At 40.7% G+C, this 27,768-nt stretch overlaps 1 protein-coding gene across 1 annotated transcript; it reads right to left on the bottom strand.

Moving 5' to 3' along the window:
• LOC133953600 (complement C3-like) lies at positions 1-26,931 on the bottom strand. The gene is made up of 43 exons (XM_062387585.1): positions 26,815-26,931; positions 24,450-24,645; positions 24,162-24,324; positions 23,946-24,040; positions 23,495-23,583; positions 23,111-23,193; positions 22,914-23,001; positions 22,061-22,163; positions 21,738-21,858; positions 21,403-21,518; positions 20,408-20,554; positions 19,648-19,747; positions 19,444-19,538; positions 19,162-19,353; positions 18,893-19,048; positions 17,783-17,912; positions 17,585-17,650; positions 17,172-17,369; positions 16,870-16,990; positions 16,678-16,766; positions 16,432-16,571; positions 12,876-13,088; positions 11,566-11,629; positions 11,384-11,473; positions 11,050-11,256; positions 6,934-7,009; positions 6,622-6,781; positions 6,442-6,537; positions 5,929-6,079; positions 4,781-4,866; positions 4,337-4,414; positions 3,796-3,951; positions 3,637-3,699; positions 3,402-3,483; positions 3,179-3,227; positions 2,996-3,086; positions 2,801-2,890; positions 2,610-2,712; positions 2,340-2,429; positions 1,710-1,802; positions 1,502-1,585; positions 369-516; positions 1-257 (listed from the first exon to the last, which is right to left on the bottom strand). The coding sequence occupies exons 1-43, from the start codon at positions 26,889-26,891 to the stop codon at positions 116-118; spliced, it is 4,977 nt and encodes a 1,658-aa protein (XP_062243569.1). The 5' UTR covers positions 26,892-26,931; the 3' UTR covers positions 1-115.
• Between the last annotated feature and the right edge of the window lie 837 nt (positions 26,932-27,768).

Raw genomic sequence — 27,768 nt, 5'->3', positions numbered from 1 at the left:
TTAAGACCATTACATTTTAATCAACACAATGCAGGTATTAAGGTTTAAATCCTTCACATCTCACAGCAGCAAATAAAAATGATTTAAAAAAGAAAGCGTTTTCTCTTGTGTTACGCTACTGCGGACATCCATAGAGCTTATACATCTGGACCATCTCCTCTAAGCCCAAACACGTTGGTCTGTGCTCCTGGACTTGACACTCGGCGTCTGTTGGCCAGTACTCGATCCAGGTTCTTTCCCCGAGCACGTACTGATACCTGTGGAGAGCAGAGTGAAATACCATGTGAGAATATCATGGAACATGATGTCGAAAAATGTGCTGAAACAGCAGATGGGAGCTGCAGTTGTTTAAACACAAAGAAACTTACAATTGATGTTGATCGTCTCTGTGAATATCTTGTGACGTGCCCATGATGAGGTACGTTTTGTCTTCACCCAGATTTAAAGACTGCCTGCAGTGTGGATAACTCAGGAATGTGCGCTTTTCCCCCTCAGGTCCCACGTCGAAACTTTGTGCTATTGAAATAAATGAGAGAAGGAGATGTAGAAAATCAATGAATAGTGAGGCATTTTGGCGGTCTACATGCGGGTCCTGGGCTGTACCCCCACTGTTTTTTCGTCTGGCGATGCAAGCTAAGTTGGCCTGCTGCTAGGGGTAGTTTTCTACTTGCAAACAGAAATCAATCTTTTCATGTGCCCTTCTGCACAAATCTAAATAAATATGCTTTCTTTAAATGGGCAATTATTGCTCTGTGTTCCTACAGAAACACCAATGCAGAAAAAAAGAGCCCTTTTCAACTGGTCAAAAAGAACCTTAAAATTCACTAATATCTGGCTTTTGTCTGCAATGGGAATGGATTCAATCTGTATTCACTTCCAGGGCAAATGACTAAGCAGTAGACACTGGTTTTACAAGGCTCTTCTCAGCAGTGTTGAAAACATGACAGCAGGGTGAACGCGCTAATTTGGTAAGACAGCAAGATGAGAGAGCACCTCATGTGTTGGTTGTGAGGTCAGACATGCAGACCACGGAAAAAACACGAAGGCAAAAGTTTTTGTCAAAGTTGAGACGACATTAAAGAAAAGAGGACAGACAAAGAAGTGCAAGCTGATTGCAGGAATGCTTGCAGTCTCTAGTACCAATAATATCGTGCCTGAAGTTTGTAATGCTGCTAGTAATACCATAAGGATATACCTGTGGCAACGAAAATAATGAAATCAACTGGTTCATTCACTTCTCCACCTGCCAAACTGACAACAGGTCTGTCTACAAACTAATCAAAATGAAGTATAGGCAGACAGCCCACATAGGTGATGGTGACAGGACGTTACAAAAAAATCAGAAACCAAAACAACAGATCAATGCAAACAATGTAGAAAAGACAATATCCTGGTTTTGCACCTTGGTGCCAACCTTCTGTGAATTGGCCTTAGAAATATATTGAATAAAAAACAAGGTGATTAAAGTTTCTGATGGTTCACAGAGGAGCTAAATACCTACCTTCTTTGATCACCTTCAATACCCTCATTGTGTAAATGTCAGTAGACAAACCGTCTGTGAAGTTCTCCAGTCTCACTTTATACACTGAGAACAGACAAGATGAAGATTGTTACCTCACATATTTGATTATTTAACAATCAATCACTTACACAAACCCACAATATGTTGAGTCTTAAACAAATCTCAACTCAAGTGTAGACAATCTTACCGAAATCTATTTTGCTGGTAGGAGTAGTCACACAAGATTTTTCTGTGCGCAGATCATTGCTGATCTTTCCCTTCTTCTGCATACTGCAGTTCTCTGGAAATAAACAATAAGCACAAAGTACATACACCAGTGATGACTTGATTAATTGAGAACATGTGTTGGTGTATGGATGCATCGACCGGAGACATCAGCTTCTGGAGATTTACTGTGAGCCACTTTCCACGACCACCTCCTTCCAACTCATTTAATCTTCACCTAAATTTAATGAGGTGAGATACTAAAAAGCTGCAGGTAACAGACAATGGAGGATGATGAAAGCACTACATTAGTGTCATGTGTTGAGCATGTCTCTGCATGTTCTCCCCGTGTTTGGGTGAGATTTCTTCAGTTGCTGTAGCTTCCTGCAACAGTTGAAAGTTAAGCAGGAGATTGTAGGTGTGAATATGAGTGTGAACGGTTGTTGTCTCTGTATGTTGGCCCCTGATTTTTCCAAGGTGTACCCTGCCTCCGCCCAATGTCAGCAAGGATTTGCTCCAGCTTCCCCCCCGTGACCCTCAAAGGATGAGGGGTATAGACAGTGGATGGATGTATGGATGGCTTTTGTCTTCAAAGAGACACCACCCTGTTTACCTTCGGCACATGTGCACTCATCGTTTCTGCAGAGCTTCAGTAGCTGTCCAGCTTTCCTCTCTGGATGATAGAATTTCACACAATGTCTTTCTGCAATGGAAAATAAATATGAAGTGGCTTACATCAGTGAAGATCAACATTAAACACTTGATAGGACAGTTTTTGGAGTGTGTGCAATTTGGTGCAGCTTGATTGAATTATTGCGACTGTTAGGCCTTGGGGAAGGTAAGTACTCTACTGAGTGTCATCCTAAGTGTGTTTGAGGCTTACGGTCATAATATTCATAGACAGAAACAGTGGCTGGCTGTAAGACGCCCACTTTCATCGTCTGGTGAATCCTAAATGTGATCTCCTCTTGTCGTGTGTGAGAAACCTGCGGAGAAATTATAGCACATGTGAGGTAGAGACCGAACAAGGTCTAGAGAAAAAGGGGAAAGTGAGAAGAAAGGCTTGTGTCTCACCTTGTCCAGGTAGATGATCAGTGAGCCTCTTTCTGACAGGACAGTGTTCATCTCATATTTTGAAATAGTGCGGGCACGTCCTTTAGACAACTACACACACAAACAAACCTTGTCAGACACCTTTCAAAACCATTAAATATGTCCTTTCTCACATTGGCTATAGGTGGGTATGTGTGTATCTGTAAAAGCTCTTACTAAGTCCAAGTCATTAGTGTTGACGGTGAAGCCAGTCAGCAAACCAATATCCAAGATTGACATGCTTGCATCTTGCTCCTTGTCCTTATATCTGTGTAGGAAATGTACAATGTTCAATGAAACAAGACGGTTAAACTAATATGAAAAACACTTCAGTCAGTATTGTTTCATTACTGTACTTACAAAACCTCTATTTTCAGCTTGTATATCATCTCATCTGCATCCATTTTGTCTGGAAAAGCAAGATAACACACAAGCATTAAATCCTCTCTTGGCAGAATGATGGCGACTCAGCAGGAAAAACACAGCTTGCAGTTACACAAACAAAATAGACGCATACAAGGAGACAAACAGAGAAAATGACAAATGATCACAACAAATAAAAATGAAGAGACAGGCTAATTACCTTGGATGAGCTGCACTGACATGTTGAAATTCTGACAGTCGCTATCCTTCTCTTTAGGTAGAGCATAATACAGCGACACCATCTGTCACACAGAAAATATCACATAAATTGGCTTTTGTCATACAAACTTTGTTGACACTAGGTTAAAAATGTATCTGGTCGGATCTGGGATCAATAAATAACAGATACACAGCAGATGATAGAGCGAAGAACAAAAGACAAGCATTTTACTTACTGTCACTGTTGCTTCTCCTGATCCTGTGGCAGTCACTTTCACATCCTGGTTTATATCATTGATCTGAGGATATAAAATACACACAAGAACACACTGGATCAGCAGAAGAAACAAAAAGATAAGCAACATGCAAGTTTGTGTGTGTGAGTATGTACTCACTTTAAATGTTCTTGTGGTAGAGCTGTTTCCCCGGTTGAAGTTAAACTTTTCAGGCTTTGCCCTGCCCGGCAACAAGATATCCACATTCAGATCGTATACTGGTTCATTAGCACTGGCCCAGTACTCTGCTACTGCCTGGTACACTATGATGGTAGCCTGGAGATAGAGAAAGAGCAAGGGGGAGAAAATAACACTTTTAAAAACCAAAGATATTGTTCATAGGACCAGATTCATTTACACAACATAAAGAAAGATCTTAAGTTCAACTCAATTTAATCCTTGGGGCAATTTAAGTTGTCAATCTAATCTTATTTTACTTCAAGCTTTTCTTGGTTTAGATGATTCATTTGTTTTAAATGATTCATTTGCTTTGAATAACGTTTCATGAACTGTAATTTTGTAAATTTTTTGTACTCAGCTATTTTGTAAATGAGGTATCAACCTAAACGTACCCGGGCTAAAGTAAAGGTTGAATGAATGAATGACAATTCAAATGCGTGATAACTAGCTAGAGGTGCATATGGAGAGAATGCTTTGTTACCTGAGTTGATCCAAATCCTCCGCCCACCTTCTGCTGTTGGTTGAACCATCTCACAATAGGTCGGGCTTCTTCGAAGGCCTTAATCAACAGAGGGGGAGAAAGGGTTGAAGTATCTGTGAACGAGCATCAGTTTCGGTTGGGGTTTCAGTAGCCCACCATGTAAATAGTTTTTTTATCGTGGCAACTCTTCCTTGCAGAGACTTGGCGCTCGCCTGATACAAGTAATCGATTATCAATGGTAAAAAATGTTTTTTACTGTATAAGAAAATTGCAACCAGCATTAGCACAGGCCAACAGCCCATTCAAATAGTTATTTCAGAACAGGCACTGCACTAGTCTAATAATCCCTCCAGCCTTTTAATGAGGAGGCATGGCTTGTGACTGTTATTGTGTGTATCTCGACAGGCTGGTCAAACACACATACTGTAAGTGGGACATGCTTACCCCGACCTTGACCAGAGCCAAAAGAGCATAAGCTGTGGCCTCCAGTGTGTAAATATGTCCCTTAACTACAGGCCAGTGGGACCGGTCTGAGGGGGGGAAAACAGACAAAGCAACTTTTTAATACAAAGAAGAACTTGTGACAAACTTCAGTGACTAAGAATATCTACTTTTGCCTAAAAATGAAATAAGGGGCGGGGCATTACGGAGCCCCCCAGGGGACATGAAAAAAAAAAAAGCTTGAAAAAATTATTAAATGCCGTTTTTACTGCAGGCTGATAACAGCGGCGCTTCGGCGTCGCCACCGTGCCCGGTGTGAACAGGCAAGCGCTGGCGCGCTAGGGATTAGCGCTCACGCCTCGCATCGGCGTCGCTTCCGCGTCTGGTGTGAACCCGGCGTGAGACTTGAGCTCGGTACCGTGAAGCAGCCGCTCAGTGACTTAGAACAGTGGAAACAGTGGAAACACAGAGTTTCTCTGGTCACGTCTGCTCAGAGATTACACACAGATCATTACACTCCTGTGACCAATCCTGCATGAGACTGCGGTTAGGCCCGCCTTTCTCATTAGCATAAGCACACTGAAATCGAAAAATAAATCAGGGAATAAATAAATAAATGTGCAAATATATTTAAGACATTTATTTAGACATTTCTGTTGTTATTAACGTATTTATTTATTAATTCTGTATTAATTTATTTATTTTCATTTATTTCATTTATTTCATTTATTTCATTTATTTATTTATTTATTTCTGTATTTATTTATACATTTATTTATTTATTTATTTATACTTAAGTCATGTATGGTCCTCCATACAGAGTTGGATCGGGGGATTGAGGTTTTTTTTTTGACTTGGACATATTTGTTGATATTTCAGGAAATAATCCATGGATCTTGATGAAACCAATCAGACTTTTTAGGGGACTAATAGTCTTCAGTCATTATAATTTGGTGAAGATGCAAATACAAATCTGGATCTAATGAACTTAAATGCAGTCAGAATGGGACTGTTGGGATTTGGCAGACGTGTGTGTTATATTATTGGCTTAAATCTTCCCATAATATCAATGTTGTTGGGGCTCTAATTAATTGTGGATGTGTTTTATATTTGCTTGTACACATACATATAATATTGTTGTGTGGCAGCACCTGGAGAAGCGAACTTGAAGAGGACTTCTCGGTTCAGTTTTTCTTCGTTGGCCAAGGCGTACGATGTCATGGCAACAGCATATGGGTTGGTTAGGCTGGCCAAACGCCTCTCCAGGTACTGCACCGCTTTGTCTACACTGCCTGGAAGATTCTGGGCATAAGGAGAGGAAAAAAAAGAGGATGAGGGGAATCACTATAATACAACATGTTACACACTGCATTGAAAGGAGTAGAAAGTACAGGTATTGCTGATACGTATATTATGTGGTAACCCTGACTCTAAAAGTGAAAAGTACCTGAAAATGAATCTACTTAATAATAAACTTCACTACAGTATCAAAGTAAATGTACTTTTTTGAGCAGCAAATCTGCTGCAAGTATTATTGTAACTGTATGTGCTGTTCAAGAGTAAGAGACGGTTGACAAGAGTGGCAGTAGTAAATAAGGGCTCAGCCAATGGTTTCATAATGAGAAGTGAGAAAATTAAGAAAATACAAGATAGCCGGTACTCACACTAACAGTGGCAGCACATATAGTCCGTGACTCCTGCATGGCGATGAGGATGAAGGCCGTCATGGAGGCATCTGAATCGGAGCCAAGCACATCACCCTACACACACGCATATGCCCAAATTTAATTATATTTGTATATGGGGATATAATTTGTAATGTTGATGAAAATTTGTGTACGCACCAACATCTCTCCATGGATCACCCTTCCGACTTCTCTGAACACGCCGTCAGGTTGCTGCGCGTTGAGAATCAGGAACTTCACAGCGTCACAGATCACGTAGCTCTGCACTGCCACCAGACTGTTGGCCATGGCGAACACCTTGGTAACGTACGCTGTCAGCCTTAGAGAGGGGAGAGGGGGAATTGTTTAGTTCTATAAATTTGCCAATGAAATTACACCCTCTCATAGTATAGTAGAATATATATTTGCAGACATTACATTACATATTAGAGGATGTTTACGTATGAGATCATAGATGTTATGATGCCTCACCAAGAGCTACTTTGGTGATTGACGAACACAGCAAAAGAGCCATCAGGTTTACGGAAAGCAAGCTCGTTGTTGTAGCCTGGACACAAACAAAACACACAATGCTTTTACTGAATATATCTGATGGCAGTTTTGTTTGTAAAAAACGGGTGAAAACCTTAGTTGTGTATGTGTCTATGTGTTGTATTTAGTAAAGCTGCTTTCAGACATGAACTTAATTCATGATAATCCCTTGACGTTCTCGGGGGGGGGGGGGGGGGGGGGGCTGTATGTGAGAATGCAAATGTCAGAGTGAGAGGCTCCACAGTTTCTCCTACCAGCCTCTGAATAAAGGCTCTGGATAAAGTTAAAATGAGCCATTGTGAGCAAGAAATCATCGGCAGGATTCACTGCAAGCATGTGGGTGGGTTGATGACGCTTCTTACACGCAAGAGACACAAAATGAGAAAGAGAGTACTGATATTTCAGGATGGAAAAGCTGTGCCATGTATGTAGAAGAAACTGACAATGATGTCAACAGAGAATTTAGTTATAAGAGACAATTCTTGTGTCGATATGCTGCAAACAACCCTTGATGTCTGCAGCAGAATTTATATGTCACATCTTGCCTCTGTCTGCTAAACTAGAGATGTAGCATGTTGTGTCTCGTTTTTTTTTTTCTTTTACTAGTATGTTTATTGAGCATCGACCATAAAAGAGATACTGTTTAATGTTCACGTTTTTCCAAATTTTACAATTTACAGTGACTACAGTGACAGCGCCTAGCCAACAGAGTGCAAAAGGCCATAGAATGTATTGCCTCAGCCGTTAAGATGTTGTTGTGTGGGATACCAAAGAGGGCAGAGAGGGGATAACATGACAACCCAGAGTTGGGACCAGGAAGCAGAGCTGCAGTGCTAAACACTTCTCTGCGCTCCCTCAGGATCAGTCACACATCCCCATAGAGATTGTGTCTGTCCACCATCCGATTTAATTATTGAAATTAAACAATAACAGAGCGAGAACTCCACACAAAAATCTCATACAAATTAACACAACCTCTGAAGCTACACAGGAAACTAAGACTTTTAAATGTGGTCTTTTAAACATTAGATCACTGTCAACTTAGGCTATTTTCGTCTCCGATTACAACACAGATTTATTGTCCCTCACTGAGACGTGGCTGCATCCTGTTGAATATGTAAATCTAAATGAATATAAATTCCCACGTTCCCAGAGAATTCGGCAAGGAGGTGGAGTTGCTGCTATTTTTATCTCCGGTCTATCAATTAATCCAAACCTAAACTCAGCTATAACTCATTTGAATGTCTTGTTCTTAGTCTTCCACGCCAATCCAGGAAACACCAACAGCCAATCATATTTGCTGTAGTTTACGGTGCTCTAGGCGCTTATACCGAATTTTCAATGGAATTCCCTGAGTTTTTAATCAAACCTAGTCCAATCAAAGACCATCATGACCATTTATGTTGACAATAATAAAGATAGCCTTAGCGTAGCATTTATTTCGATACCAGACTCAATTGGTTTCAGTCAGTGTGTACACGAACCTACTCATTGTTGTAACCACACACTTGACCTGGTATTATCGTACGGTGTTGGAATTGAACATTTAACAGTACTTCCGCGCAATCCAGTTCTATCAGACCATAATTTTAATAACATTCGATTTTTCAATAACTGAATATATGCCACTGATAAAAACTCATTTTCTAGATGTCTACCTGATAGTGATATAGCAAATATAGCACATGGCTCGTCCGTTGCGACACCATTGCATGCCAGAAGTCATATAAGAAAGTCATATATGTAAGTAATTTACAATCAGTGCGTTCAACATCTTCAACACTTTGGCATGCAGATGGGAAGACTGAGGATTGAACCACCAACCTTAGTTGGAGGACGACCACTCTACCCACATATATATATTATATTCATATAATTGAATGTTTCCAGAATAACAAAACAGATTACCTGTTAGAATTCAATTCCCATGGCTGGAGATGGGACTACAGCTCCCATAATCCTGCTGAAGTGAAGTACCAGGAAGTACTAAACGAAGAGCCGGCGCGCCAGTGTTGTTTACATCACGTGCAGGGAAGAGGGCGTGTGATTCGAGACTGAATTGTTTCATTCATAACGTTCAGTGCAGACTTTGTTCAGCAGAGGAGACAGGTTGAAAGCCCCCGCGGATCCTGGCGTGCTTCCTCTGCCTCCGTGGGACAACATCCCGAGGTGAGGGAGTTGTTGGTGGAGCAGGGAGGCCCCGGGAAGAAACCGTCAGCGACGCTGCCACCAGCATTTGTTCGGCCTCGCGGAGCCGCCTTTAGTCAAGAAGTAGTTGAAACTTACCCGTGGCTCAGACCCGATGAATTAAATGCTTCACGTGCGCAGCTCCTCCAGGATGTGGTGCGCACTTGGGGCCTGCGGGAGTCATGGCGCAGACGCTGTGGTCCGATTCACACGTAGTGAAACTCGAAGGACCGAGCCTGAATTTAACTTCTTCTTCGGAGGAGGAAGCACTCGGATTGAGAGACAACGACCCACGGAGGAACAACGGTCACTTGGTCAACTGCTGAGACGCTGAAGCAACAGGTAGCAATACTGCAGCAGCAGTGCGAGCAAGAGGGGTTGATGGAAAAAGTCTCTATGGTTAAATAGGTGGGTGTGTATTATAGATGGTTGTGGAGATTGAGGTATGTCACATGATGTATGTCACATGATGTATGTAACATGATTGGCGCAGCGCAGCTCGAGTTGCTTGCCAGAACTAGCTTGCCGGCGTCGCCACATTTCAGTCAGACAACTCATACTGTGCCACGCACCTAAGGGCTCAAAAGGTATGATAACAACATAGGCTATAGCAGTACAATGTAGCAGTTCCACCCAGAAGGGGTGAAATTAAAACAGTGAGCCACACTTATTTTCTATGCAACTACAAATAATTTTGGCATCTTTTAACACTAACACACCAACAGCCATATTTGTTCTGTTAACACGCAATTGCATACCTGCTCCATTCAATGACATGTGCTTAGGATAGGCTATTGACAACTCAAATGCTTTAACTTGCATCAGTCTTCTAACGCTTCTGGTAATGCATCCAAAAGTTGCTGTGCTTCTTTCACTGACGTGAGATGCCGTCTGCTCCCATCTTCAGCCTTGATAAAAAGCCTCGCTGGGTACAACAATGACGGCTTGAGTTTGAGAACGTAGGGCTGGCACATGAACTCTTTATACTCTGAACGCTGGTCCAGCACTTCAGGGCAGTAATCCTCATATATATATATAGACTGGCTTGCCGTCATATTTAAGTTAGCCTCTTTTTTTATGGGCAGGGCGAATGACAACGTCTGAAACTTGTGAAAACAGATGATCACGGCTCTAGGTTTTTCCCCCGCTGCTGGTTTGGGTTTGAGTGCGCGATGAGCTCTATCGAGCTCTGGGGGCGAAGGAAGCACATCTTTCCCCAGCACTTCCATCAGAAAACTAGAGAAGAAAGACGTTGGCCATGAACCCTGGACTGCTTCAGGCACACCTATGAGACGTACGTTGCACCGTCTGCTTCTCCCCTCCAGGTCAGTTAGCTTGGCTTTCAGCTTTGCATTATTTTCAGCAATAGAGGCTACCTTTGCTTCCAAGAACTGCAGCTGGTTCAGCCCAGATTCCAAATCAGAGATTCGCTGTTCATGGTTGGTTACCGTGGATTGTATCCCATCTAACATTTGCCGCCAGCTTGTTTTAAAATCGTTCAGCTAGTGAGTCCAGTTTGGTTAGCAGGTCTGCTCTTAGCTCCGGTAGCATGTTTGCTAACGTAGCATTGTCCATAGTAGTGTGCGCTTGGGCTACTTGTTCTGACTTTTTCGACGGCTTGCTTGGTCTGGACGACATGTTGTTGGGCAAAAAACTTGTTTGGGTGCTGTTTGGTGTTTAGTTGTCACTAAGTTGAGATCATTTATATTGACTTATGGTCAAAATGGAAACTGTGTGGCGGGAGCCTGAAAAAACACGACTACTCCATTCTACTCACCAACCGGAAGTCCGTGTCTCGTTTTGTTTTGATACCACTTCAGCCACAGTGAAATTAGGTATGCCCGAGTAAATACATCTGAGTTATCTTACCTGTCGTGATATGCTGGAGGGCTGCATTTCGTTTCTGAAAGCCCACAGCCTCCCACTGGTTGGTTTTGTCCAAATAAGTGGTTGCAATGAGTGGTAAGGTCATGTGGATCATGTTCTGCTCTCCGGAGCCTGAAGGCTGGTAGATAAGGCTACCCATCGACTGCCCACTAATTGCGTTCTCTACCAGTGAAGCAATGTTTTCCATCCCTGCAGGCACAAACACCAACAGAAAAACCAAAGCACTTTTAATCAACAGGAGGAAACGTGCAAATAAACATGAATTCATTTTACGGGCATGCGATACGCGTCATGTCCAAATGTACCATAATCCCACCTGTCACAGAAATCTGTGTGCTAGTGGGTGTGTTTGGAACCAAATCTTTCCTCGGGATTCCACTGTTGATAATTATCTCTTCTTTACCTCCTGAAGAGAGAAACAGGATGAATTCAAGGAATAATAAAAACACAATATTATTACATTACTATCAAATGCAGCTGTTTATGTGGTAAACTCACCGACACCTTTCTTAGAGGGATCTAGTGTCATAATCTGTTTCTGTTTAACCAGAACATCTTCTGGCTAGAAAAAAACCCCAGCAGAAACACACATTAAAAATCACAACTACTTTTTAAGTATTTATTATGCTGGTTAACAATAAAACACAGAGCGTGTTTCTAAAAAAGTTAATATTCAATCTTTATTGGTCTGATTCTTCTTCTCAGTTGATTTAGCATTTTGAAAGGGCTGATACAGTTTGCATTTGAAGTCAAAGTAAAGTCCTAAAAGATTTCTGCTTCGCCAAAGTTACTTTACCACAGGAGATCGCTGTTTGTTCCCCATTCAGTAAATCACTAGTCATCATCAGTATTTGGCCACTGACAGCTATATGTGTGAACAGCAGTAACTTTTGCATTTTATGAAATAAGAAAATGAGGACTGCATTGTAGAATTGTAGTTTCTAATGACACAAAAGCTGTGTCCCAATTGGGCTGCATTTGGGATCTAATGGTTGAATCCTTCTCCAGCCAAACCTATCCCAGGATTCATTGTGTGCCAGAGGCAAAGCCAACGAGCTAGGTATACGAGTGGCAGGGCTGCAGTGAGCACAGCCCTAGTAGCTAACGATGAGATGGTAAGAACGAGACAAGCTGGTGACACAAAAAGGAAATCCTTCCCAGACCATCTTATTCATGCTGGGCCTTTGCGAACTTCGTGGCTCAGAACATCATATTTGATGGCAGGGGGTGAAGGCCTTTATAGAGCCCGATGGAGTTATCGGGAATGATATTGACACACCTAATGAGAGCAGAATATGTTACAAATTAAAATGGCTACATACAAAAACTCAGGTTAAACTGGTTGCAAAGGGCTGAAAGCAGCTACACATATATCCACATCACACAGTATCAGGCCTCAGGTCGAGTTGGTGTAGGCAACCGGCTGCATGGTGAGCATTATACTTGCTAAAGTTCTGCGACTTCCGGTAATAAACAAAGATTGAGACCCTCAAGGAGATCAACATTTAGCAAATGGTAAGATCAAGACAGAAAAATCTACCACACATTATACAAATAATTCCTAGCCTGGTCACGCAGCTTGTCTACAATACTCACTAATGATGTGGCCCTGATGACACGCCCACTGAACCCATTAAGGTTTGTGACGTAGAACATGATGCACCAGGAAAAAAAAAAGGCAAACTCCACTTCTGGCATTGGGAAAGGTGTCATTCACCTTTGTAGCAGGTTTACCTGCCTTTAAATACCTGCTTACACCTGCGAAATGTGGTACAAAAGAGGTAAATTACAGAGTGTGTTTCTCTTACCACCACCCGCAGCATCTTCATGACTCCATCATTGAGTGATGAGTCCTTAACAGCTGCTTTGACCCAAATTCTGAATTGTCCTTCCTTCATGGGAATGATGACGAAGGGGACAGATCGTGTTGTTTGCTGCCCGACTCTGACCTCCTGACGATACCTTGCGTGTTTAGAAGCCGCACTGCACATATGCTCCTCCTCAAGCAAATCCACACGCACCTTGGGATAGACACAAAGATACAACAATGAGTGATGTATATGGGCAGTCGGTCAAAGATCTGCCTCAAGAAGATGTGGATTATGGTGGAAATCTGCAAATACAAGAGGCTGGAAACACCAAAGTTATCTACGAGTATTTAATAAGGGGCTTTCTGCAGAAAGCATCAACACAGGGAAACAACAAGGATCTCAGAGTCAAGAGGCAGGACAGTCAAACTCAATGATCTTATATAGGAGGACTAAGGCTATCTCTCTCAGCCAATCCAGACTGGTTCTGTAGGCGCAGGGAGAGAGCTATCTAAACACAGAAAACTGATTTACATGTGTTTCCTTTGGAGATATGCACACATACATTCAGTTTCTTTGGGGGTCTAAACTTTAGACCCCCAAAGGATGCTGTTATAAAGGATTAAAATTTGAATCGCCATTACGAGACAAAGCACGGAGAGACTTATAGAAACTTGACCGATGAAAAACGTGCACGGCCATCGGAAGCTTTGCTAGCTAAGCTGCAGAAGCAACAAGTTTTTTTTTGCCAAACTTTCCACATCCAGGGATGGAGCTGTCAAGACCAGCTTTGTGATATCCCACAAAATCGCAAAAAGGTATAAGCCATTCTCTGATGGGGATTTTATCAAGGAGTGTTCGGTGGAGTCTGCTGCACTAATATGCACATGAAGAAAGAGGCATTTGAGAATATGTCCCTCTCCAGACGAACCGTAGGATCGAGGACATCGCGGGAAATCTTGAGCTTCAGCTGCAAAAGAAAGGGGTTGATTTTGACATTTTCTCCTTGGCTCTAGATGAGAGCTGTGATGTCCGCGACACAGCCCAGTTACTCATCTTTGGATGTGGGATGAGGAAAGACTTTGCGATTAAGGCGGAGCTGGCAGCAACACGGTCAATAAAAGGGATGACAACTGGGAGTGATTTGTTCACGGAGGTAACTGCATGCTTGGACAAGCTCGGACTCAAATGGGACAAACTGTCAGGTGTTATAACCGATGGCTGTCCAAATCTGACAGGGAAAACATTTTGACTTTTGAAGCAGATGCAAGATAAAGTGAGGGAAATTAACCCAGAAATTAAATAGCTATTTTTGCATTGTACTATAAATCAGGAGGTGTTGTGTAAGTCAGTGCAAAAAATAAATCATGTTACTGATGTTGTAACTAAATTAGTTAACTTTATCAGGGCAAGAGCATTGAATCACAGACAGTTTGTTCCACTTTTGAAGGAGCATGAGACTGAACATGATGACATAGGCTACCTCACAGCTGTCAGATGGCTCAGTCTGGGCAAAGTGCTTAAAACAGTATGGGACCTGAGAGCAGAGATTCAAGAGTTCTGTGAAATGAAAGGCAAGGACATCCAAGAGTTCTCAGATGCAGACTGGATGGCAGATCTTGCATTTGCTGTGGATGTCACTGCATTAATGACTGAGCTAAATACCAAACTGCAAGGCAAGGGCAGTTGCATATGAAATGTACAGCCTGGTGAAGGCTTTCATTAGAAAGTTGCAGTTTCTTTCAAGCCAGTTGGAGGATAACATTCTAAACCACATGCCAACCCTGAAAGAATCCACACCATCAGTTTATCACATCCGCAGGTACTCATACATGTTAGGGGAACTGCATGGTGAGTTTTCAAGAAGATTTCAAGACTTCAAAACAGTTGAAAGTGAAATGCACATGATTTCTTCTCCCTTCACGTGCAGTGTGGATAATGCACCAGTGATGTTCAGCTCGAACTCATTGACCTGCAGTCTGATACACTACTGGCAGAGCACTTTAAGTCAGTATCACTGCTGGAGTTTTATTCTTCTCTCAAAGAGGAGAACTTTCCATACATGAAGAGGCATGCTCGGAAGATGTTGGTTCTCTTTGGATCTACTTACATATGTGAACAAACATTTTCTGTGATGAAGTTTATCAAATCCAGATACAGATCTTCTCTCTGATGATCACCTGTCAGCTGTCCTTTGCATATCCCCCTCAGATATTCAACCTGACTTCAGTGCACTTGTTCAAGCCCAAAACAGACTAGATTTCTCTCACTGAACAAGAAAAAAAAACAGAAAAAACAGTAAATGGGGTGATTAAACTATATACAAATAGTAATAAAACTTTGTATAAAGTTAATTTTAAGCTGATCTTTGAAATACTGCTAAAACTGTTCTTGTAAATATTGATTAAAGTGTGATATATTGTTGTTGTTATTACTTTGCCTGCCTAACTTTTTCATTGCCTTACCATAACATTTACTCTTACCTGTAGAAGCTTATCAAATTAATATGAGTAGAATTAAGCTCAGCTTACTGGTACGGCCCTCCACAACAGTCCATGTTTCTCATGTGGCCCCTTGGGAAAATGAATTGCCCACCCCTGGTCTAAAGGGTCTAACAGTTTTCAGGTCATACACAGTTCAGACCATTAAAACAGTTCAGGTAATAAACTATTGGAACAGTTTGTATATGTATGTAGAAAGGTCATAAAAGCCTTTAGAAAGAGCTACAAAAACTTACTTTCCAACTACAACATAGGTTTCACACATACTTAGTTAATTTTTCCATTACAGGATTCTTCTTCAAAAATTCCTCTGATATTTGAAAATTTCAGGTATACTTTGATTTACATAAAAAATAAATTAACAACAATTTTATGGTTGAAATTGTTGTTTTGACCTTGAGAATAAGAAGGAGGCATGTCAGCCACTACATATCCAGGGTTTCTTCAGGTTTTCACAAGTAAGATTTAAGAATTTTTAGACCATAATGATTGAAATTTAAGACTTATGTCAATTACGACGGATACAAAGGAATATTGGAGTCATAATTGAATATAAAGTGAAGTAGCAGAGTAGAGAATAACCCTGGAAACACAAACTATCTCACAAACTACAGGCAGTATCAGTGTACCGAAACAAACTCTGAACAAAGTGTTGGTAGACTCAACTATCCGTCCCATGTTGTTCTTGTTTGTAGTTTTATCAAAGAGAAAGAACTACACATACAGAGATATTAGAAACTATGCATGAAGCCAAAACATTTCTCTCAGAATAATGGTAATCTTAAAGTGCAGCTGATTTTGAATTAAATGACCAACCTAAACATATTTAAGACTTAGTATGTTGCATCATACCACATTTAAGACCCTTAACAGCCTAAAATTCCACCAATTTTAGACTTTGTTAGACTTATTAAGATCCCATAAAAAAACTTATGAAAGCCAGGAGCAACAACCACTTAAATATCTACTTTTGCTTTCTTAGACATCAGTGAGAAAAATTATCATCCTCTCATTGACTCCATCGTGAAACAACAATGCATCACGCTCAGACTTACTGTGATAACATCAGGGCTGTAGTTGTGGAGGATCGCCTTTACTTCCAGCTGCTCTCCACGGACAGCAGAGTAGGGCAGTCTGAGATCGATGAAGAAGTCCTTCCGGACAATCACTTCCAATGGTTCGCCAATGCAGATTCCTTAACGATGAGAAGGATAAGAAGTATTGAAACAAAGCTGAAGAAAATGGGGGATGAGAGAGATTTAAGATGATCGTGGTATGACTAAAATTCACAGAGTCCTCACCGCGGGTTCTTGACAGACTGATGCCAGTGAACTGCCAGGTTGTGATTGAGTCTTGCAAAGGAACGCTCTTCACAAAGGATGTGGAGTCACTGAATCAAACAAAAAAAGTGCACAGATTAAGAGAGGTTTTCAACATTGGTGGTGTAATGAACGAAGTATAGTATTTTTGAATGTCTCTTTTAGTTGGCTCACCAGTTCGGTGTTTGTTGCGGGCAAGGAGGCAGTTTGATGTCTGACCACAGCCAACTCTCAGGGAACTTGGTGCGAGAAACAATGTCATCGCTGTCCATGTAACTGTTGTCGTCCTCCTGACCTAGAGAGTCATTAACAAGGAAGGTTACCATTTTGATTGTCTCACAACCACCAGTCTGACACATAGATCCTAAATAGAGATGGACACAAAAGTGAAGGCTGTCTCATTTTGCCACCTGGTGGCTGGCCCTGGATGACCAACCCAGCCCTCTTCCCCCCTTCCCTCATCACCCATCTCTTACTGCGGGCCAAGACGAGCTGATCCTGCTTCAATTTGCCTTGCAGGTTCTCCACCTCTGTGCAGCAGTGCAGGAAAGCCTCAGCACAGGATGCACCGTCCGAGATGTACTCACTGCGCGTCTGACAAGTGTATGACAGGGGGGTGTCCCTCATGCCATCCAAGCAACACTCACGCTGCAGTTCATCGGTATAATGACTCACTGGAAAGAGGGTTGAGGAGAGACAGAGGTGAGAAGGAATGAAGTACAAAATGAAAGGGGAGCTGTTTGGAATAAAGCATTTTAAATTAATGCAAATTAGAAACAGAGATACATAAACTAGTCAAGTCAATCTTATCCACCTTACAGCAGTTCACTTTTATTCAAAATTCAAATAGTCATGTGTAGACTAGATAGTTTAGAGTTGTGGTTCTTACCCAAGCTGGTGACATGCATTATAGTGGGAGATGGTTTCCTCCTGGTGAGGACCGGACATTTCCTCTCTGGAAATGCAACACAGGCTAAGTGTTAAACAGAGCCACTGACAGAGGATATAGTTTGACTTTGGTCTTGATGGTTGGATGAAATCAATTTAATGTTAGAAAGTAAAACAAATGAGAGAAAATCTGTGTCACCTTGTCTGTAGGGAGTCCCTGAGGCAGTGCTGGACTCGAACAACAGGCCGGCATCGTAGAACACACTCATACCGTCCTTCCCTCCGCCGGGTGTGCAGCCTGTGTCGTATTTCTCGACAATGTCCCACACCTGAACAGTGTGGAAGTCATTTACACATAGGGATACAAAGGGATACAAAGGAAATAAATCAAGTTCTGAATCACAATAAGAAAGACGTATTTATAAAGTGCATCAGCAGCATGACAGATAACTAGAGTATACTGGATATTCATCACTTAAATATATATGTACATTATTACCTCCACCATGGAGGTTGTGTTTTCACCTGTGTCTACTGGTTTGTCTGTTGGTGGATATTTTTGTCAGCAAGATTAAACAAAACCACTGAACCAATTTCCCCCAAGCTTGGTGGAGAAACGGTCCTGATTTTTAGTCTTATGTCCAAATATGGATAAAGGCACATCCGGTAATGTTTTAGCTATTCTTTTAATGATAAATAAATAAGCATTATCTTATTTCATTTGTATCTATACTATAATTTTTTGACTATCATATATTGGGCCTTGGAGGAAGGAAGGAAGAGGAATCGGAGGAATTGTGACCTTCCAAAATAAGATGCTTTCACACATGGACTGACCACGAGATAATCTGACCTTCTCGGAGCTGGAGATCCTCTGAAGGTTCACCGGCATAGAATGGGCGTGTTCATTACCCTTCTAACACGTAACGGATGCAAAAGTGAAAAAAACTAATATCCCAGGATGAAAAAGTGATGCCAACCACGTAGGAGACCCTGATGAAAGTGTGAAGAGAGCTTTTGGTGATATGGGCCGATGCCACTGTGAATGTGCTGTAAACAAAAACCACAAGATCTCTGCAGCCAGACGAACACGTTACATCCTGCGCCTCCCCTCACATGAACGCTTCAGAGATTTCTGTGCTGTTGTGAACACGTCTAAGCAGAGAATCTCCTCCTGCATCATTCATTCAGAAAGGCAAACTTCGGAGTTCATGTCTGAAACGACCTATATTGAAAACTTAGGGCACTTTTTTTTAATTAACCACTTTTGGAAATATTACAATTGATAATGATAGAATAAAGAAATTGCCTTTTTCTGGGTGAGGCGGTGCTTGTTATTGAGAACGTAGACGCCTTTGTCCACTGCTACCAGTCCCACCAAGGCCTCTGGATCTCCGGTGACCTTCAGTTCAAACATCCTGTTAGGCCCGTAGGACGGAGCGGCTCTCGTAGATTCCAGCTTCAGCTAAATATGAAGGGATGGGCGAAAAAATATAGAACCAACTTTTTCACTTTCTGCTTGTCTTTTTTCTTCTTGTTATTAGTTTTACTCTTTTTAAACAGTGATGTGAGTCTTACCGAGCCCATGCAGGTGTCCTTGACATCCACCCACACAGAGTCTGACACCACCTCATTGTCAGTTAGATGATAATAGGCTATGATGCGGAATGATGGCAGCATGTCTTTGGTGATGGGAACTATCAGGGCAATCAACACTTGGCCTCTTGTATGGTAACGGCCATGTTGGATCAACTGACCCCTGCTCAGAATCTAGGGGCACAGATTCACACATAAGTACCTAAAACCGGAGTTTATACTCAACGTAGGTCGAGCCACGAGGCAGAGAAAAACATCTCTCACCAGGTATGTGATGTCACTGTCTTGATTTGACTGCTTTTTTAGATTGAGGTTGACTTTCAGATTATTTCCTAATTCCAGTCCTTCTGTATCCACACCTACAATAATGATATTTTGCAATGAATGCGAGACACTGAATAGTTTATGGCGCATACAGTACTTTATCATCACAGCCTTGTCCTATCATCTGAAGTTATTTAGACTTACCTATGTGGATGTAGTTTGGGCTTTTAGTGTTGTATTTGTCAGCTGTCATGGTGGCTTCTGCTTGTCTCTCAGGTGAGATACGAGGATCTTTGGTCTTGGCCTTCAATTAGAGACACATATGTTTATAAAGAAATACATATAAAAGATCTCAGCTCTGCACAGTCCCGCCCGATCTCATCCTATTGTTGAATGACATGACGAGAATTGATGAGGGTTTTAAAGTCCTCCTCCAGAAGTTTATTACACCTTTAGAACTCTTTTCTTAAAAAATAATCCTTGTATCACCTTAAAATGGCTTAAATGTAACACTTCATCTTCCTTCCTACATCTGTGACTGCCATCTGTGAATATGCTAATATGACCTCTGCGGCGGAGTTGCCTTTTCCAGCTACTGAGGCTTTATCCATACTACTATGTTATACTAAAATGATCTCTGTCAATGTGAGTGCTTTGGCTCGTTTCAGGAAAAAATCCCATTTATAATAACACATGTAAAATGATGTCATGCACATGCCGGTGTACACATGAATTGCTCTAGGAATCGATTTTTCCCTTCACATGTTACCGGTTGTATCATTGTACAATGCAGAATTTAACAACACTTGTAATTGATTATCCATGATGTGTTCTACACTGGAGGCCAAGGCTTATGCCGTCTGTTTTTTCTTCTGGAATAGGGTCATGTGATAGGCGCCTGTTTCCAAACGAACTGTTTCATGTAAGGAGGAAAAATTAAAATCAAGAAACTTCTAACACTTACATTGATCGTCAGTGTTGAAACTCCGGCCACTGTGTTGACTGTAAGCTTTGCATAGCCATTTGCTGCGGTTATACCCTGCACCTGACCTGGATTCACCACCACTGCAACACCTTGTGCTGGAGTTCCATCTGGATCTGTGACTTCAATCTGTCATCAAGGAAACAAACAATGAGAAATATTCACCTGTTTTATCAAAGCATACAGTTAATCACATATTAAGGGCAAACGATCTCTATTACATCATTTTGTATGCAGTGTATGTACTGTGCAATAATAGACAGAACAGAACAATGGTGAATGTTAGCACAAAATTAATTAGAACCACTCAGATCTGGCAATCAGGAGCGGACTCTGCCCAAGTGCCATCATTCCAGGCAGTATGTGGGCTGGATGAGAGTGGGACAGTGTAGGCCAAAACAATTTTGCTATGTGGAATTAGAATAATTAACCTGTTGATTTGAGTAGGAATTATCTAACCTTTAAAATACAAACTCAAGACTCAACAACAACAGAAATAATAATAATTATACAATATTATTAACGATACATTTTATTTCACTACGCCTTGACAGACACCCAAAGACACCTTGTATTACATATATTACAATTAAAAAGATGAATAATTTAAGCAAAACCAAACATTGAAATTGGATTAGTGTTTTGTTCATGTTTTTTTGGACATTCAGTTCAGAAAATGTTTTTGATTGCATATATATTATCCATAGATATTTTTAATTATATAGCATAGGTAATTTTATTTTATTTCAGGTTGCCTGGTGAAAGCTGATAGATCAAATTAGCTTGAACAGCTAACTTGTTTACAGTATTTTGTCTTTGGAATAAGGAGCACTGTCTCCAGCAAATAAATAAACACATGATTTGAAATGTATGAATTACTGCTTGCCCTCTGGAATATAATTCATTCATGTTGCATCATTGAAATATAGAACGTCACTGTTATTTTATATAATTGTAAAAATCTGTCAGGGCTTTACCGTAACATCGAAGGTCATTCCCGGTTTGAAAAATGTGGGCGTTTTCTTGAAGTGGATGGTGTAGGGTGATGTGACAATCTGGAGACCTCTCAACTCTGCCTCCACCATCTCACCACCTGTGCAGAAACACAAACGCATACCCACACACAGCCTCATTACATTTGTTAACATTTTAAACTGATATATGAAAATGGTAATTTCTGATGCAAAAATCCTAAATGAAGTTTATATTTTAACTCATAGCCTTGATATTTCTCAATGACATTGAATAAGTCCTTGGAGCTGCTGAATCAGATATGCTGAAATGGCACAATCTCACATTTTGTCTTTCTTACCGCTCTCTGTCAGCACACTGACGGCTACAAATATCGGACTCCCCACCAGTTTATTGATATCCTGGATGGTCTGTGTGATGTGCTGTCTCTTCAGTTGGACCACCCCATTACCATTCTGGATCTAATGTGACATAATACATAGGAAACAATTAAACACAGTATAGTGGCACAGTAGAACAGTAAGCAAACAGTTGGAGGTACTAGTCAGTTTAGCTTCATTCTGAACATCAGGAATATTTAAGATCTGCAGATAGGAATGTGACAATGCAATGAAATGCAATGCAACTGGCAAATTGGCTGACAGAATTATAGTATGTGCTCACCAATATTCTCTGAAGAGAGCTGGGGAAGCTTATCTTCTGACCATCATGCTGAACCCCAAATACCACGTATGCTGTGCCCCTCACCTCTTTACCAAACAGATAACTAAAAGCCAGAAGCAAAGGTTTAAACCCACAAAGAAGAAAACTGGACAGTTAAAATTGGGATCATCAAAATGTGACAATAATAATAATAATAATACATCAGATTTTTATAGAACTTTTCAATGCTCTCAAAGACGCTTTACAAAAATAAGGAAACAATCAGTAAACTCTTTAATACAAATGAAAAGAAAATGATAATGAAGTTTACTAAAAGAAAATAAAAAACGAAATCAAAACAATGGCGAATCCAGGGGTAGGACCAGCGGGCACCACTGGCCCAAGTTGAAATCTAATTGGGCCCTGAAGTGACCATGTCCTGTAAGCGCTCTTTTTTTTAAGAAATAAAAAAAGTTATAATAATGAAAACAAGGTCAGTTACTCACAATACTTACAAAAATTTAAATTGTTAAGACTTTTTATTTTCTAAGCTTTTTTGAAGAACACAATGTGGTTGAACAAGACACACTTTTAAAAGTGTATTCAATGATAAGTGGCTTAGCTTAAAGCTATCGAGCCAAATCAAGGAAAGCTTAAATGTGCCCCTTACTGGATCAAGAGTTATGCATTGATGTTGGATATTTAATTGGTGCCTCTTGTAAATGATGGCCACTGCTTTAGAAAAATCCTAGATCCACCACTAAACAATGACAACAGACTAAATCAGCAAAGGCTCCAACACATCTTCTAATTCAATCAATCCACTAATGACAACTCTTCTCTGTAGAACCACAAAACAAAAACCTTCACATACGTAGCTTTGATGTTGATTGTGAGATCCGGACTGTCGACATAGAAGAAGGAGCTCGAAGGCGTCAGTTTCACCTCAAAACTGGGCAGCACTTAAAAATGAAACATTTGTTATACCAAGTAAGTTTTTTGTGGAAGTAAAAATTAATGAATGTTTTTTAGGTTTCACAGTATATAACGCTCGAGTTCAAAGGGACTCACCATATTCTTTGACCTCGAACTCTGCAGAAAAGCTCTCCTGTGGGTTGCTGTGGAACTTAGCCACAACTTTCCAAAGTCCAGGGCTGCATGCATGCACACAAACAAATGCATGCACACACACACACACACACACACACATACACACACACACACACATGCACACACCCACACACACAAACACACATGCAAAAATTTGAATTAAAATGTCCGAAGATGAGAAAAACTGCATTTAAAGTACACAGGTTGACTCTCTAATAAATCATGAAGTCTGTTCCTGTTCTGTTATTTCTGTCAGTCCAATAGACTACAGCCGTCAGGTTGTAAATAAAATGAATAAGCTGACAGCTGCACAAAATAGATAATTTAATTTAATAAAATATTAACCTGACAATTTCAGCGAGTTGGAAATCTCCAGCGTGGATCCCTGATTTCAGAGAGACTGGATCCAGAGGTAAAATGATGCCTTCAGGGGTCTAAAAATAAAAATCATTGGACAACCATTAACACTGAACCCTGCCACTTATAGTGAAGTCTAACAATACAAACAAACAAGAGTTTTTAACGACATCCCTCCGTGTTATCAGCTCAATGACGGACACATGGCTATTAGCAATGCTTCTTTACTTGTGCAATGAGTGATGGGACGGCTCTTACACCAGATCCCTTGAAACGTGACATTTTTTACTCTGGGGAACAAGGTCCACTGAAACTGTTCTATACATTTTTTAAATCTAAGAATTCGTTGGAAATGATGGTGAAAGCTAGGAAATGATGTGCCATTGAGCTGATTATAATTCAACTCTTCTTTGTTAAATGCAAAGTTAAAATGCAATACCACAAACTCAATGGAAATTGAAACTTCGCTTTGAATTTGCTCGTCCCTCTCCACCGGCTCCATGCCGGGCGTCACTGCAAACATCCTGAAATGAACTGACAGGAAGAGAGACAGAGGTTTATCTTACAGTGCAGTCATTCATAAAAAAGAAAAAAGTATGGCCTACTTGCAGAGATATGGGTGAGTTTGTCAGCGCTGAAGTCGTATTGAACTGACCTTTACTGTTTGGGGTGTAGAGGGTCTTGTCAGTCTGGATGAAGATGTAGCCAGACTGGAAGGACACCAAGACGACTTTCTCCAACAGGCGGTCGGGGAACTGAGCTTGCAGGTAGACGTACTGCTTCACTTTGGGGTCCTTGCTAAAGTCTCCAGCAGGGATCTGATGGCAGCATATAAATGACTGTGTGGACGAGGAGCAGGACGAACATGTGCGAGGAGCATTTCTGCGAGGAGGAGTTCATGTTAGAAAATGACGCCAAGTCACAGCAACAGTGGTTCACATACCCTTATTTGTCCAAGTGCCTGGAAGTGTCCTGCACTGGTAAGCGTCACAGATGTGGTTGCCAGCCTGTTGTTCTTGGTTGGATGGTTCATCACGTTGATGTCGACCCTGATGTCTCCTCCTGTGCAGTCTTGACACTCCACAAAGACATTTTCTGCCGTTCCTACACGAAGCAAGTTGGGGGCAGACATCACCTTCCTACAGAGCAGGAGGAAAAGAAAACGATAATAAAAACCACTGTCATACTGCTACAGATTAATCTAGCCAACCTACAGCAAGGAATAATGGCAATTGAGCGATCTGCTCTTGTTTGCTCGATCTGGGCCACAATTGAGCCACAGCAATACTTCAAGTTAACCAAAGGTGACCTGAACTAGTTTTTTGTGTTGTTAGTCAGCATTTACCATGTGGGCCACTATAGGTCTACATCCAGATTACATTTTATCTAGAGCATGTTTCCAAAAAAGGAACCCATTTGTTTTGTTATATTTGGGCCACTTTTGCTCTTTTACAAGTGGGCTATTTTAGGCTCATATCTCTTTTGTCCAGGCCACACGAAGGCCAGAAGTGCTCACATGAACTGACACTATTCTCTTTTTTTACCTATAGGAGGTTGTGATTTCATCTGTATGTGTATGTGTTTGTGTGATTGTTTGTTTGTAGGTAGGATAATGCTAAACTACTGGACAAATTACCACAACATTTTGTGGAGGGATGTGGTCTGGGTCAGAAAAGAACCCATGAAATCTTGACACATTTCGAAAACAAAAAAAGAGGACAAAAGGTCCAGCATTGAAGCAGATTCCTTTCTTAATCTGACAAATAGGCATATTAAAGCTACTTTGGCTTTCTTTGACAGCTTGCTGTACTATTTGGATTTGACTATGTTCGATTAGATATTGAAGTTAATAAGCCAACTTAAATGTGTTCACTCAATGGCCAAGATGAGCTATCACTTGTCACTGAAAGCAGGATTTAAATTTGGCATGTTGTAATGAGTAGATTAAAATATTTATACATATAAATTCCTGAAAATGCATTGATATACCCAAGTTTAGAATAAGTTCTATTTTAATTCATAATGATTATATAAATATTTAAACAGCTGCAGGACATATCCTAAGATGCTTCATAGAGTATAGGTCTAATGAGGTTAATGATTCAGCTAAGTGAATACAAATGTTTTAAAACCGTTTCTGCTCTGATTTCTTTGACAACTAACACTCTGCTGATGTCTATCAGTGCCAATCAGCTTGCTGATTTTGTTGGCAAACAGTCAAAATCACTGTTTGCTGTCCTGGCTCCTAAATGGTGGAGCTAGCTGGAACTAGGCAGGCTAAAGGCAGGCTAACCCATCTCTTCCGACTACACCTTGGTTAAGAAGATAATGTCTTATAATAATCCTCAACTCTGGTGTTTACATATATATAATTAAAAAAAAAGTAAGTTTAGTTGCACTTATATGTAGCAACCTTTTTAAGCTAATTGTACTTACATGGTTCTTGCTGTTCTGGGTTTGTTCCTCATATTTGAATGCACATACTGTAATTTACCTTAAAATTGAAATGTGATGAAATGCAATGTAATGTTGTTCAGGAACCTTTGGACCTTGGCAGCAGTGTGCGCGCTACTGAGTGCTGTCCTAGTTTTTATTGTTTGCTTTTCAGGCACAAACTAAAGCTTTTATTTATCTAAATTACAAGTTAAACATTTCATCACATTTCATCATGTCTCTGGACTTTGTTATCTTTGTCCTTTCTAACACATCACTGTGCAAACTCAGGTAAAAATCCAGCCTTACTGACATGATTTAAAAAACAACATAACCTTGACTTATGAAACTCTAAACTGGACAGGGTAAGAACTGAATTCATTCACTTCTGAAACCCTCTCCATACCACAGAGGGCCAAGCATTAGACTTGGGGGGAGAGAACCTCCTAAATAGCTGCCCCCTCCCTGTGGAACTCCCCTAATTTATCAGGCTTCACCGACCTGTCCACTTTCAAACCGCTATTCAAAACTCACCTCTTCAGAACTGCCTTCAATGTATAATAATGATGTTATGTTTTTATCCGAGTTCTTTCAAAACGCTATACAAATAAGATTTATTAATATTATTATTATTACTACAAGTAAAAATCTCTCTATGTAAAAACAAATAGGGGGAAGGGGGTTCTGGGTTTGCCCGTGTCTGCATGGATCCCCTCTAAAAGTTAATGGGTTCTTTCGTTGCCCATGGACAAATGTTCCACAAAGTTTTGTGGAAATCCACTCAGTATGCATTTGCATTTTTCTACTGAAAAACCAATGGACAGGGATGAAAACATAAACTGCCAGGCAGACATAACTAAGACAGATCTACTCACAGTGGAGCTCCATCAACCAGTGAGGTGACAGAGGTAAAGGCCAGCCAGGCCAACAGCCACAGGGGAGTCCTACTCATCCTCCTCGCTGATTCTGTTCTGCTGACAATGTCGACTGTTGCACTGCCACTCCCTCCTTTTTATATTCTCGCCTCCCTCCTCTACTTAGTTCACCACCACACCGACTCACCAGCCCCTTCCCAGAGTTATAACTACACAATTTGATAAACATAAGATAATCAATACTGGTCAACAGAACCGACTGATGCAAAACATACTCACAAATAAACACTCAATTGCAGAATCTATTCCGCTTTAGCCATGGACAGATTCTTTGATTAGAAACATCCAGTCACTTATAGTTCTTGTGAGATTGCTAATTCAGAACACACACACAGTCACAAATCATACACACGCAAATTAACATTCACAAACCTCCAGTGGGGTGTAAAAGAGTAGTGTGTAATTGCTGGTTAAAGTTAATCTGGGAATTTTTCCTATTGCACTCAGTTTTAAAGGATTATAGTAATATTTTGTATTGTTTATATAATTCTTTATTAAAAGAAAACAGATTTCACATAATTCCATGGCACAATGAATTCAATTAGGCCATGAAAATGTATTTTGATGAATGGATTCACTAAAAGCAATATCCCACTGTTTTAAAATTGTACAATCAGGTTCCAATTATGCGGATACTGAATTATTATCTTTGAGTGGTTATGTTCAGGCACTCGGGGGACTTGGTAAATGTTCGTCATCTGGTTAAATACATTAAAAGATTACCTGTCTGACCCAGATCTCCTGCTGCGTTCTTTATGTGCCAAACTCCTGAAAATGTCTAACTAATTTACTAGATTTCCTGTCTAAAAACAGTTCCTGTCCAACTCATAGTGCCACACGGCTTGATGAAGTAAAGGGGCACAGCCTAGAAAGCCCTACACATAAATCTTCATA

This window comes from Platichthys flesus, chromosome 5 (assembly GCF_949316205.1).
Source record: "Platichthys flesus chromosome 5, fPlaFle2.1, whole genome shotgun sequence".
NCBI lineage: Eukaryota > Metazoa > Chordata > Actinopteri > Pleuronectiformes > Pleuronectidae > Platichthys > Platichthys flesus.
Note: the sequence above shows the minus strand (reverse complement) of the source record. Positions and strands in the feature narration are given on the sequence as shown.

Coding starts and splice junctions, on each gene's coding strand:
- LOC133953600 (XM_062387585.1), bottom strand. CDS start 26,891: ATGAGTAGGACTCCCCTGTGGCTGTTGGCCTGGCTGGCCTTTACCTCT. Junction 13,089..16,431: donor ACAGCCCTGATGTTATCACA/GTAAGTCTGAGC, acceptor GTCTATCCCAAG/GTGCGTGTGGATTTGCTTGA. Junction 11,630..12,875: donor TGAAGATGCTGCGGGTGGTG/GTAAGAGAAACA, acceptor GTTTTTTTCTAG/CCAGAAGATGTTCTGGTTAA.